This window comes from Lathyrus oleraceus, chromosome 6 (assembly GCF_024323335.1).
Source record: "Lathyrus oleraceus cultivar Zhongwan6 chromosome 6, CAAS_Psat_ZW6_1.0, whole genome shotgun sequence".
Lineage (NCBI taxonomy): Eukaryota > Viridiplantae > Streptophyta > Magnoliopsida > Fabales > Fabaceae > Lathyrus > Lathyrus oleraceus.
Genome location: NC_066584.1, coordinates 269,582,810 through 269,596,793, shown reverse-complemented (window position 1 = coordinate 269,596,793; position 13,984 = coordinate 269,582,810). Strand labels below are relative to the sequence as shown.

Below are 13,984 nucleotides of genomic sequence, written 5' to 3'. Positions count from 1 at the left end.
GCTACATCAAGTGTGCTCAAAATACAATAATGCAAAAGGAAATCCAAAATATAATTAGGCATTTGTTGAGTCTTAGTTAACCACCATTGCGTATCGTTGAAGGCATAAACTGAGTTGGTCTGCCCAATAGGTCTTGTAGCACAACCTCCTTCTGGTCTAAGAGTACTAGAAAATAGTGATTGTTTCCTTCCCAGTGCATAGCTTCTTGCTGAAGTTGATTGATGTCTTCCCTACTTTGGTGTGCTTGATCCTTCAACCATCGAATCTCTTGGAACCGCTTGTCAAGCTCTGTTTGGTGCTGAGATAAAGAAACCTTCAACTGCTTAGTACATATTCTTTCTTCCTTCAACTCCTTCTTGCAACTCTCTAGTTGTTCGAAGCTTCTTAAGCTGGTCCAGGAAACTGATCTCTACCTTACAAGCTTGGTAATGGGTGTCGGCGAGCTGTTTCTTCTTGATGAACAAACTGTCAATAGTTCCTTTCAAAGTATCACCTACTTTTATCCTTTTGAACTTCTCCTCTTGGGCTTCCTCCACCGCTTGGGATGTAATGATCCTCTTCTGGTTAAGGTTAAGCTCCAAGTCTTATTTTTCTCTTGTAAGCCTACCAAGATTAGATTGGATATCAGTGTTCTCTTTCTCTAAGATATTTATAGTATCTTTGAGTTTCCCCACCTCAGAGGTAGGAACAACTACAAGCACATGTTGTAGGATGTTCATAGATGGATCAAACGGAAATGACAACTGAATTTATTCAACCTTATCCTTAAACCATTGTGTATAAGCTTCCTTGGCAATGTAATTATTCTTCCTTAACTCGGATATTAATTGAGGAAGGACTTCCCTCCAAGCTTTTACAATCTTCTTTAGTAACACCGAATTGTCAACCCCTTCATACAAAACAAACTCATCCACATGCTCAGAATCTGGCTTGTGCATCAATGGGTAACCCAACTGACGTAAATATATCCTTGGATTATAATTGATCCCCCCCCCCTTTGTACCTATGATGGGAAAATTAGGGAAATTTCCATAACTAAGGATAATCTTGACATCATCATAAACTCTAGAGTACCACGGAATGTCATCAACGGTTAGAGACATGATTCTCTAAGACCACTTGATATTTCCCTTTCTCTCGACAAAGGGACCTTTGTTAGGTAGGTCCAAAAATAAATCACCTATACAACAAAGGAACATATCACACGATAGTACCCTTCTCCTTCTGAATCCTCATATGAATATAGTAATAAGTGTCAGTAAGAAGTGTATAAATTGGATTCTTGGACAGGAAGATGTGAATAGATGCAAGGTCCACAAAGTCTTCCATACTAATAAATAATAATATCCCATAGACGAGCAAAGCAAATACATCATTGAAATATATCCAACTTCCAACATCAGCAAAGGCAATGTCCTTCTCAACCAAAAACTTAAGAGTAAAACCACGAGTTTCACCCTTAGGCTTAAGGTTAAGCTCCACCTCATTCCTCTCTAAATGCAAAGCTTCGGCTAACATATAACACTTTGGTAGTTCCTTGGTACTGATGAAAGGAACCTGATCCTTAATTCTGACCCCCAGGATATATGAGTATTCTTCCAACGTCAGCGTCAACTGATAATCCCAAAAAGTGAAACACCTCAATAGAGGATCATAGAACTGCACCAGAGTATGGACTGATGTAGTGCTTACTTTAGTATTGAGAATACCTAGGAGATTCCCATAGGCCTTCTTGAAATCCTCTATGTGATCCATATCCAAACGAGTTCCTAGATCCCTGAAGGCTTTCAGCCGGGGTTTCCATAAACTTATAACTAAACACATTTCTTCTTCCAGGATTCATGTTGTCTTTGAGCACTCAACAACAAACTAGGCTCTTGGATTCCCTAGAACTGGATATGCAAAAAGAGTTATATGATGTTATAATGTTTTATGATATGCAAATGTTATGCAACAACATGGCCACATTTTGGATAATCTGAATATTTTGCTTGATGTAAGGATCAAAGGTCTGACGTTATATGAGAAACAAAAGGTATGTAGGAGCTTGGTTTCCTGCAAAAAGCCAATATCCCACTCACATGTATGAACTAGTCTTCAAAGGTGATCCCTAAAAGGCTTCCCAAAGTCATGGAATCAAGTGAAAATACTTTGCCGTTGTGAATTCTCATAGGACAAAAGTACCCACCCAGTGAAACTAGTCTGGGTGTGGGTCTCATGCCAACCCAATGTACGAAACACAGGTCAACACGACTATCCACGAGTCTATCATGTGTGTATACTCAAGCTCGGGTGTAGAGCTTCTCTCAAGTAACATCAACCCAACTCAACAATGACAAAAGACAAATATCTAGAATGGGTTAGCAAAATGCAATATCTAAAGCAATAAAATATGCAATAAAGATAAAAGCTAAAAGCATGCAAACAGAAAAACAAACACCCAAGCAAACAACGAACAAACAAAACTAGGCTCGAGTCCTTCTAGCAACTAAGGCTGCAATCCCCAATAGAGTCTCTAGCTGAAGCTAGCTGAAATATGCCCACCGAATACATCGCACACTCGAAGGTATAACAGAGTCGCCACCGAACTTTATTTATCCCAAAATATAGGGAAGGGAAAATATCGATCCATAAACACTACAGAAATACACTCCAGAAACACTACAAAATAATTATTTCCTAAACCTACAAATCAAAGCTTAATTCCTAAATCAAATAGAGCTCAAATATTAGAGCTCTATTTGGTTGAGCTCGGAACCACTACCACAACTAAGCTTATACAGAACAAGCAAAAGAAAACGAAAGGAAAGAGAGTAAGACGAATCAGAAACATACATAAGGAAAAGAAGTTGTACCTGTGTGGAATCATCCCTTCAATAACTTTTGAAGTGGTAAAAGCTCATCTATTTTCCTTCTGATTTAGTTTATGTTTGTAGCTTGCTAAGTTGATTTTTGCTTTGAATATTTGATAGTAAAACTTAGGATTGTCTCTGATTTGTTGAATTTTGGTATGAATCCATAACGTACTATTGATGTTTGTTCAAATTTGCTCTTGAATCGTTGATTTGATACAAGGTTAAGGTACGGTTTGGATTATGGTGAGGTTAGGGTTTCTGTATGTTTTGATCTCGCCGCTTGGTTGGGATTTTGGAAATAACAAGGTCTGATTTGGAACTAGGGGGTCACTTTAGGTAGGGTAAGTATTGGAGGTTTTTTGTTTGGAGGAGTTCCGAAGAGGTCTCGCCGGAGAAGAAGGCGGGAACCACCGTCGACTGCTGCGGGTGGCTCCTTCTCCGGCGGATGTTGAATAGAGAGCGGAGAAAGCCTTCAGGTTTTGAAACAAAGAGGGGGTGAGATTGTATGAATGAATCCTCTATCTTGTTTCTGCATTTTTAATCCATTCCTTTCCTTGTTTTTCGCATGACTACCACGCGTGTGTTCCTTTGACCAATGGCAGCCCCTGTTGTTGCCATACGTGTGTTGACTGTTGAGTCAACAGGGGATCCCACATGGATCCCTCACCGTAGCCTCCATGCGCTTGTGCAACCCCTGCCATCAAAACTCCCTAGCCTATGGTAGTCGATGCATCCTATGGCCTGGAGTGAGTCAAAGCTTTGATTCCTTCTTCTCGGGTCCTTTTCTTTCTAGGCCTGGAGCAAAATTGATTTTGACACCCCCTATTTTACTTTTGTTTTCTTCTACTTTTGGACCATTGGGCTTGTTTTTGTTATTAGTTATTTAATTATTTGTATTTGTTTCTTTCTCATGACATTAGTTTTAAATTAACAATTAAATGATAATTACAAAACATATAAACATTCTATTATTTCTTCTTATGTAATTAATTCTGATCTTTTTAGTGATTTATTTGTTCGATTATTATTAATCAATTAAATAAATATCAATTAATTAATTAAATATTTAACTAGTCTTAGATCTTGATATTGTTTTGTTATTATTTATTTCATTATTTAGTTAATTGTTTACTTATTTATTTATTTTGTTGCAAAAATTAAATAAATAAATATGTTGTAACATTTACTAAATAAATAGATAAATAATTATGAATTCCTCCAAAATCTTGGTCAAACATCAATTATTTTTCCCTAAACCCGATTAAATCTTTTTTGTCCCGATTCAAATATTCTCCAAAACGTAAATATTTTCCTAATCAAATACGAAAGAAATAGGTCCTTGGAGTCTCGTATTCCTTGAATCCTTGAATTATTTCTCTCGAGGCACACGTCTTAGGTTACCTTTTCATTCACTCTTTTGTTTCTAAAATACTTAACCTAATTACTTGGACAAAAAGAGGGGTCATTGGAGTCTAGCACTCCGGTGGAACCTTTGAACAATCTTTTGAATGTTCATCGTCCATCAAACAATTTCTTAAATACATTGAATGAAAAAGGTATTGTCGAAGTCAAGTATTCCGATGATATCCTGAATAATTGGTTCAAAGGCTCATGTCTTGTTCTTATCGAATATTCTTCATTTACCCTTAAAAAATACTCAGCACATCAAACTTACTTTCTCGCCCCCGTGCGATTGAAAACCTTTCATAAAAAAACATTTGTGTAATCCTTTCTAATGCGTACAAACTTGCACAAAAATGTCTAATCCTTTTTACCTTTAGAATACGATCTAGATACGTGTTCAATTCAATACACCGTTAATCTATCAAAATCTTTTCAAAAAGAGCGATGCTTAATCCTTTCTAATGCATATACAAACTAGCGCTTAAGTCTCCACCTCGAGAATGCAAGCCCATGTTTAGTCATTAGAACGCGATATAAGTACTTGCTCATTAAAACAAAACAACAAACAAATTGTAGCCTTTCCCCCGAACTATAAAGCTTTGAGTTCCTTATTGCACCTAAGGATACATAGGAGCGAGACCCGCAATCTCGTCAAGCACCCTAATAACAACATTTTTGTGACCCCTTTTCTTTTTTACACTTTCAATAATATGAAGAAAAAAAATAACATAAGCTAACATTCAATCGTAAGTTTAAACTAAAAGGTTCCCGTTGAGTACAATAGATGTGTCGAGTGCTAACTTCCCCTTACGTAATCGACTCTCGAACCCTTAATTTGGTTGTGACGACCATTTTTCTTCTGTTAAGGTTTTATTGATTTTTCACGTTCCTTCATTGGAATAAATAAAGTTCGGTGACAACTCTGTTCGAATAATTTTTTTCGCGGCCATCGCGAAGGATCGTATTTTTCGAGATGTGACAACCTTGTGGTACACCAAGGTTAGGTTAAAGCTTAGCCCTATATAAAAGATTGGATAAGGTTCGAGATTAGTTTGGTATTAAAATCTCTCAGGTTCTTGGTTATCCAGTGTAAAACCAAGGTTTAAGGTTCGTGAGCTCATCCTGTGATAAAAGCTTAAAAAGTTGGTTGAGAAGCTTTAAGACTAATTGCTCCAAGATTCTTATGGAAATAAGGCTAACCACTTCGATCTACTGTTTGTCGAAAGAGGATTAACCACTTTAATCCACCTTTTGGAATAGAAGACTCAATTGCAAAATTCACAGTCGTGTTGTCTTGGTTGGAAGTTAACCACATGTCCTTGTATAAGGGGATTCGTGAGTATTACCTGCTAAAAGCTCTCAAAGTTTATGTTTTCTTGTTTGACCGAACCTCTATAATTCTTGGTGTTCTCTCTTTTCCTAAACTTTTTATTTTCTGCAATTTATATTCCACAATTTATTTTCCGCTACTTAGTACCCAAACATACTTCAAAATGTCTTTTTACTCTAATTTTAATCCGCCAAGTTTTTCAAAACCATATTTTTTTGGACCACACAATTCACCTCGTCCTCTTGTATGAGAAGTTACATGTCCAACACCACCAACCAACATAGACCATGCTAGAACTCTGACAACAATCCCACCAACCACAGACCATAACCACAAGGAAACACCAATTAACCACTGAACAATAGGGGGTCAGGTTAGGAATCTCAATCCGCTATTGGTTCAGACACAAGATTAGTTTATGAAGCCAATCGGAGAAGGGGAGAGAGTTCATAGAGAATCTTTTAAGGAACCAACTCTAGGCCAAAAAAATAACCTTATCCTCCACATCTTTCATATTTGTTGACAAACTGGTAAAAAAGTTTATTATTATGAACATAGAAGATAGTCCACACCACCGCATGCCAAATCATAATAAACATATTCCTAAACTTAGCCTTGGGACCTAAACAAAGACAAAAAAAAACTTAAAAATAAATCTAAGATCCATATGGAGAGTCATTTGTACCACTAACCACCTAAAAAACCATATACCAGACAATATTGGATACCAAACTACAAGTAACAAATGAATGAGAAGTCGTCTCAATCTAATCCCTAAAGACAATACACTGGTCCCTTCCAAATGAATAAAGACATTCCGCTTGAATAGATTTTCCTTTTAGGGAACCCTAACTCGCATAAGTTGTCAAGAAAAAATCACCACCTTAACAGGGTTCTACTCTCCAAAATTGAGGGAAGAGTTGGAAACACATTCTCTACATGCTCCTTAGAGATAAGGCCAAATTTTGATTGGACTTATAAGCAGACGCCACTGAGACGACTCAACTTAACATTGTTAGACTTATTTCACATTTTCCAATTTAAATTTTGAGTGTGTTTAGATAAGGCATTTTAATGGAAAAAAAGCAATGCTTTTGAGGAATTTAAAATGATATAAACAAAATTCATTGTTTGGATAAAAAAATACAAAGAATTGTTAAAATGATGGAAATCTATAAAGTATTTTTGTTCAAGTTAAATTTAATGTTTTTAAAATGACACTTAAAATCTAAGAATTTGAAATTTCTCTCGTACTCCATAGAATGTGAATGCTAAATTGAATATTATTATTATTCAAATTTTACAGGTTGATTCCCATATTTTCGATAGTTTACAAATTGACCTTTAAAATTTTCCAAAAATTGCAATCGATCCTTAATAATTTTCATGATTTACGAACTAATCACTTTAAATTTTAAAAGTTATAACTTAATCCCTATTTTTCAAAAATGACTATAAAATTTTTACAATGAATAGTTTTAATACTCCACCTAAACAAAATAATTTTAAAATAAACAAATTTCACATTTATTTAAAATATTTAAATTATTTAAAAAAATTAATTACTCAATTCAAGCACACTCTTAGGCCTATTTGATATAAATAAAAGTTGGTAAGCTAACCGATAGTGTAAAGCTTATGACTGATAATTGATAGTTTATAATTTATAGTTGATAAGTTAATCCAAATGTTTGGTAAAATTAGCGTTCCATTAGTTGATAAATTAAAATGACATAAAAGATATTAAATATATAATTTTTTATTTAAATTAAAATAACTTATAAAAACTAATAATGGATTTTAATTAAAATAATAAAGACAAAAATAAAAGAAAAAGAAATAAGCTTTACAAGTTAAAACATTATTTAAAATAATGTCAAGAAAATAAACTATAAACTATAAAGACATGAATAAAGACTGTTTTCTAACAAATTTTTTTTATCATATAAGATTATAAATTATAAACTCAAAAAATATTTTGTTAAACAGAACTTTAATATCAAGAAACAAAATAGTAATATAAATTAACCAAGACACTTAATAAAATTGAAACTATGTTATTACCCTGCTGAAGTTACGTGCATGTTACTTAATTAATTTTGGAATGAATTGGCCCACACTTAACTATGTCTGTATCAATCCATTGCTTGTTATTGCAATCATAAAATATTCCACTTCTTTTTAACCTTTAGTAATAAAAATTTATTCCTTCCTTCAATGTTTTGATACAAGAATATATCACCATCTTTGTCAAAAGCAAAAGCTGCGGAAAATCATTTAAAGTGCCACTACTACGCTTATTTGCCTCATGATTTATCAACATTCGAGATTTTAAGTACCATACAAATAAAATTGGTCGATATATTGTCTTTAGGCTGAAATACACGCTACTAAAAGAAATTAAATTAACGAGGAAAGTTAAAAAAAAAAAAAGGAAGAATGTTAAATTTTGATTTCCACTTCTGTCACTATTTCATGCGAAATTTCGAATTTAATATGAATTATTATATTTATTTTTGTAAATGTTTATTTATTTAAATATGTGTTATATAATACATTAATAACAAAATTTAAAATTAATAATGAGTTATTTTTCATCTTTATTTTGGACTTTAAAGGTATGTATAGGTGAATAAGATGTACATCAAACATTAACTTTTATAAATTAATCTCAATAGTTATATATTAATTTATAAGTTCATAATTACTTTTTGAAACAAAATAAGAGATTATATCGGTATATAACTTTTATAAAATATGGTCTTAGAATTTGTATTAGGTCATCAATTTTTATAGATTAATTTGTGAGATGAATATTACTTCACTTATAAATATAATTTAAAATCTTATTTTACATGAAGATTGGACATTTAAATATTTAAAAAGTTTTAATAACATTTTAAAATTTAAATTTATCTTAATTCAACTATGACAAGATCAAGTTTTAAGACTAGAACTCTTTTCACATATAATTGCACTTAGATCATAACTTATATATATTATGAAACTATTAGTATGTCATATTATTAATATATTAAATTGATGGAATAAGATGAAATGAATTGATATAGATACTTTATTTTTAATTCAATTAAAATTGAATGGCGGATCTAAATGAAATTATATGAATTTTATTTTCATCATTTATTATAATATTCAAAATTGTCAAAAATTATATATATATATATATATATATATATATATATATATATATATATATATATATATATATATATATATATATATATATATATATATATATATATATATATATATATATATATATATATATATATATATATATATATATATATATATATATATATATATATATATTAGCTACAATTTAATTATTATAAAATTAATAGAGACTTTGAATTATATGAATTCTGTTATATCCTTTATTATCATCTGAGTCATCTCAAATTTTTGAATTATAGATTAATTTATTATAAAATTAGTGAAAACTCAAAATTATATGAATTCTTTTATCCTTCAAGCTTTTCAGATAGGTTTATTTTATTAAAAAAAAAACAGAAGAAAATTTTATTCTCTAAAATAATATATAATTATTTAACAAATCTGGATATGAACTTTGTCCTTTTAATTTTAACTTACAGTATCAAGCTAGACAAAGACAAAAACATATTATTTCATCTTTCTTATTATAGCGTCTCTTTTGAAAACTTGCTATTCAAAGTGTAAACTCTTGTCCATTCTCAACCTTATAAATACCCCCAAGAACCAAAAAACAAAACATCATTCACAACAACACCACACAAATACAATCATTTTCTTGGCCTAAACATGTCATCTTCCATTGCACCAGCTTCACTTGCAACATCACTTGCAAGCAGTGTCTCAACTTATCAACAAGCCAAAACCTCAAACCCATTGTCATGGACTGATGACAAGATCCTCGAAACCGTTTACATTACTCACGTCCACACCGGTGAAAGGTTCGACGTGGAATCGCTTTTCATTCTCACTTCAAACATCCTCAAACGCTCCACCGCAGTTGCTGACAGTGTCGTCTCCAAGGTACAAATTTTGTATCACTAATTACTATAATATGAAAATGTTTCAGTTCTAAAAATGTTGTATTATCTTTGCCAGACTGGAACTCCGGTCGGTCTTATTGAAGACAAAGTTCCGTTACCCGGTTACGAGCCTCCTTTCCGTAAACTGAAGCATATTTCTTCTCAGGTAATGAATTATTTTAAGCACTTTATCTTCGTTATATACGATTTTTCAGTTCTATATATATATGCATGGAAAATGTGAAATTTGTTGCTAATAAATCTTGTGATTTGTAGATGATGACCACGCTTCCCGGAGAACACCATGCGCATATGACAACAATGTCGATCCTCGACCAGTTGAAAACGCATACATGGGATGGAAAAGCGATCTTTGCTTTAGCTGCATTTTCGTTAGAATATGGAAATTTCTGGCACCTTGTTCAGACACCGAGCGGTGACACGCTTGGAAGATCATTAGCAGTAATGAATAAAGTTCATGGTGTTGAGAAAAACAGACAAGCTATTGCTGATTACAACAGTTTGGTGAAGAATCTGTTGTATTGTGTTGAGTGTATTACTGAGTTGGAGAAGCTTTCAACAAAAGGGTATGATAGTAAAGATGTTCCTGCATTGCCTGAAGCTATGCAAGAGATTCCTGTTGCTGTTTATTGGGCTATCATTACTGCTATTATCTGTGCTAATCATCTCGATCTTCTCGTCGGCGATTCGTAAGTAGTTTTCTTGCATCTTGATCTAATAGTCATTGAATGATGAAATCTCTTACTGATAAAAAATCAACATTGTTTCAGGGATGACAGGTATGAATTATCGAGTTTCGATGTGAAACTTGCTTCCATTGTAAGCAAATTAAAGGCTCATCTCACAAGAAGCAGAAGGCACATAGGTGAGCTTGAAGATTACTGGAGACGTAAGAGGGTCCTTCAAACTCCAACGGAAATTGTGGAGGTTATAAAAGTTCTGATCTTCCACAATGAAATTCAGGATCCACTTGTGTATGATGGTTTGAACAGACAAATGGTAAGCTACTGTGGTTTTTCAGTAGGACCGTCTTTCGGGATGTGTGAGATAGACTATATAGTTAAACTGTGGCTAAATAGAGCTCATAGTAGATTCGTCACGGATAAACCATGACAAAATAGGACTCTAGCTGTTTTGTCAAGGTTGAACCGTGACTAATCTACACAGAGAATCCAAAAATTCAAGACGTGTGTGTTTTGTTTTTCAGTATGTATCTAATTATTGGTTTCATTATGTATCTATTGAAAACATGACAAAATCCTATGTTTGTTTCTTTCACTTTTGTATCTCAACAGGTTAGCATTGAAGTTTTCAGAAAGAAAAATGTGTTGGTATTCATTTCAGGCTTAGACAGCATTCGAGACGAAATCCGTCTTCTGAATTCAATCTACATTGGACTCAATGAAGATCCAAAGGAATTAAAAGGGTACAGAAAAGAAGATTTCAAAATTCTGTGGATCCCAGTTGTGGATGAGTGGACACTGCTTCACAAAGCTGAATTCGATAATCTGAAACTCGATATGCCATGGTATGTTGCTGAGTACTTTTATCCATTGGCTGGAATAAGGTTGATAAGAGAAGACTTGAACTACAAGAATAAGCCTATTCTACCTGTTCTGAACTCTCAAGGTAGAATTGTGAACTATAATGCTATGCATATGATTTTTGTTTGGGGGATCGATGCTTTCCCTTTTCGTCCCGACGATGATGAGATTCTAACTCAAAAGTGGAATTGGTTTTGGGCTGAAATGAAGAAAGTTTATCCAAAGCTTCAAGAAATTGTAAGTATGCTATCACTCAGTAGCACTGATACTTCTGGAAAAATGCGTGTCCGTGTGTCTGTGTCATATGTTTTTCAATGTATAACTTTTCGATCAATTCTAATATATATTTATGTGTTCATTGTGATGAATCAGATTAAAGGGGACACATTCATCTTCATATATGGAGGAACAGACCCAAAATGGACAAACGATTTCTCCCTCGCAGTCGAGAAAATCAGAAGGCACGAGATAATCCGAAAAGCAGATGCTGTGATAGAACAATACCACTTCGGTAAAGAAGACAAAAGAATCGTTCCGCGTTTCTGGATAGGAATAGAGAGCCTATTTGCGAACATGATTCAGAAGAAACACAAAGACCCAACCATAGACGAAATCAAAAGCTTGTTATGTCTGAAACAAGACCAACCCGGTTGGGTTCTACTAAGCAAAGGACCAAACGTGAAACTCCTCGGTCGTGGCGATCAAATGTTAGCAACTGCTATAGATTTCGAGATATGGAAGGAGAAAGTGCTTGAGAAAGCTGGTTTTGATGTTGCTTTTAAGGAGTATTATGAGAGGAAGAGAAGGGATTTTCCTGTGGCTTGTGCTAATATGCAGTTGGCTAATTATCCTGCTGATATTCTTGATCCAATCTACTGTCCTGATAGTAGCTGTGGGAGATCAATGGAGATTGCTTCTGTGAGTTATAAGTGCTGTCATGGTCATACTCATCAGAAGAGTGATGCTCCTGCTGAGAGTGGTGTAGTTCAGATTGAGAAAAGGTCTTGATGATTTGAGTTTGTTGAATGATTTGTGGTTTGATTTGTGTGTCATGTTTCTGTTTTATGTTTTTGGTTTGTTTTGTGGTTGATGTTGTTTATCTGTCAACAACAGATGTGGTATTGCCTATTATGTGCCCTTTAATGGGTTACTTAGAATAATGGCTGCAAATGTCTGTTTTGTCTCGATGGATTAATGAAAGTATCTTATAATTTTAATGTTATTTTTATTTCAATATATACAATTATTAACTGAAATGTGTTAACGAAATAATATCGTTTTATTTTAATGTTTTTTTTAAATCTCAAATCTATAAATATCCGTGCCATATTTATTATATTTTTATTTATTGTATTTAATTTAAATAATTAAAATTAATAAGTATATTTTATTAAAAATACTCTATTGTGAAAAATTAATAGAATAATTTAAAAAAATTTATAAGAATTATTCCGATTTTCAAATACTAAAAAATTTGAGCGTGGGGAGAATGAACAATAACATCCAAAATAAATGATTTAAAGCAACATAATAATAAGTCATAAGCAAATAAAAATTTATAGCAACTTAGAAGAAGATAATTAACAAGAAACACTAAAATTATTTTCTCCAATTCGATAAAACTATCTACTATGGGAAGATAACAACTCTTTGAATCTCTACACTTCCTCAAATTGTTGCAAAATATTACAAATGAATTATAAGAAAACTGTCCCCTAAATTCTAAAGAACAAATCCCTTCACATTCTCTCTAACTCTTTATATATATATCACATAAGTTCAAGATATTTAAAATTGTTTCTCAATCCCTTCAAATATATCCCAAGATTACCAAATTCTAAAATTCCAAGAAATTTCAACATTTGTCTCTTAAAGTTTATCAAAGATTCATATTCTTTTTATGTCTTCATCGGTGAAATTTTTAGATTATGAAAATAAGAACATGTATATCTGCATATTTATAATTATTGAAGTCCAAAAGGATTCTGAACGAACCCAAAACACAACACATTAACTATTAAAATAAAAAAATATTATAAATATCTTACGATATCATTTATATTATCTTAGAGTATCTATAAATATCTTAAGTATTTCTAAATTAACATAAAATATATTTATAATATTCTCACACTAAAGAACAGATCTGTGAACCAAAGCGACCAAGCCTGATACTCACAAACTTCTCGAACCAAGCCTTCTTCTAGCTAAACCAGACATGTCACCCTTCAGACCGCCTTCGGGGCTCCGACATCTTTCTTCAACATTCTTGCTGCTTTTCAAATTTATGATTACTCGTAATCTCAAAATTATTAGTGCGCGAGACACTTTTACTGAGGAGAGAAAGAATAAGCGAGAATGAAAATAATGATTGATATTATTGAATTATGATTGTTCAAACTGAATTATAAAATATGTCTATTTATATACAACTAACTTGCACACTAAGTAACAAACCCTAAACCCTAATTAACTTTGGGCTTGGGCTACACAACTTGGATTATATCACAACATACCCCCCTATAATCCAAGTTGTCGAACATACGTTAATCATAGTCGATCTGAACTATTCTTAATTTCAGGAACTTGTCGATCGTCAATCCTTTAGTAAAAATGTCGGACAACTGTGCTTCACTTGAGCAATGTCTTACTTCTAGTTCACCTTGATTTACCTTCTCCCTTAAGAAGTGAAATCTAGTTTCGATATGCTTACTTCTTCCATGCAAAACTGAATTCTTCGCAAGATTTATGGATGACTTGTTGTCGATCTACAACACCAGTGGTTTCTTC

The 13,984-nt window shown here is 32.9% G+C and overlaps 1 protein-coding gene across 1 annotated transcript; it reads left to right on the top strand.

Moving 5' to 3' along the window:
- Positions 1-9,334: 9,334 nt before the first annotated feature.
- Positions 9,335-12,416, top strand: LOC127093162 (protein SIEVE ELEMENT OCCLUSION B). The gene is made up of 6 exons (XM_051032066.1): positions 9,335-9,630; positions 9,706-9,795; positions 9,906-10,339; positions 10,421-10,649; positions 10,946-11,431; positions 11,567-12,416. The coding sequence occupies exons 1-6, from the start codon at positions 9,397-9,399 to the stop codon at positions 12,200-12,202; spliced, it is 2,109 nt and encodes a 702-aa protein (XP_050888023.1). The 5' UTR covers positions 9,335-9,396; the 3' UTR covers positions 12,203-12,416.
- The last annotated feature ends 1,568 nt before the right edge of the window (positions 12,417-13,984 follow it).

What these genes read in the sequence shown, in the direction of transcription:
- LOC127093162 (XM_051032066.1), top strand. Translation starts at nt 9,397, where the DNA reads ATGTCATCTTCCATTGCACCAGCTTCACTTGCAACATCACTTGCAAGC. An exon ending in GATCTTCTCGTCGGCGATTC is followed by an intron (nt 10,340 to 10,420) that starts GTAAGTAGTTTT and finishes ACATTGTTTCAG; the next exon opens with GGATGACAGGTATGAATTAT. An exon ending in ATGGTTTGAACAGACAAATG is followed by an intron (nt 10,650 to 10,945) that starts GTAAGCTACTGT and finishes GTATCTCAACAG; the next exon opens with GTTAGCATTGAAGTTTTCAG.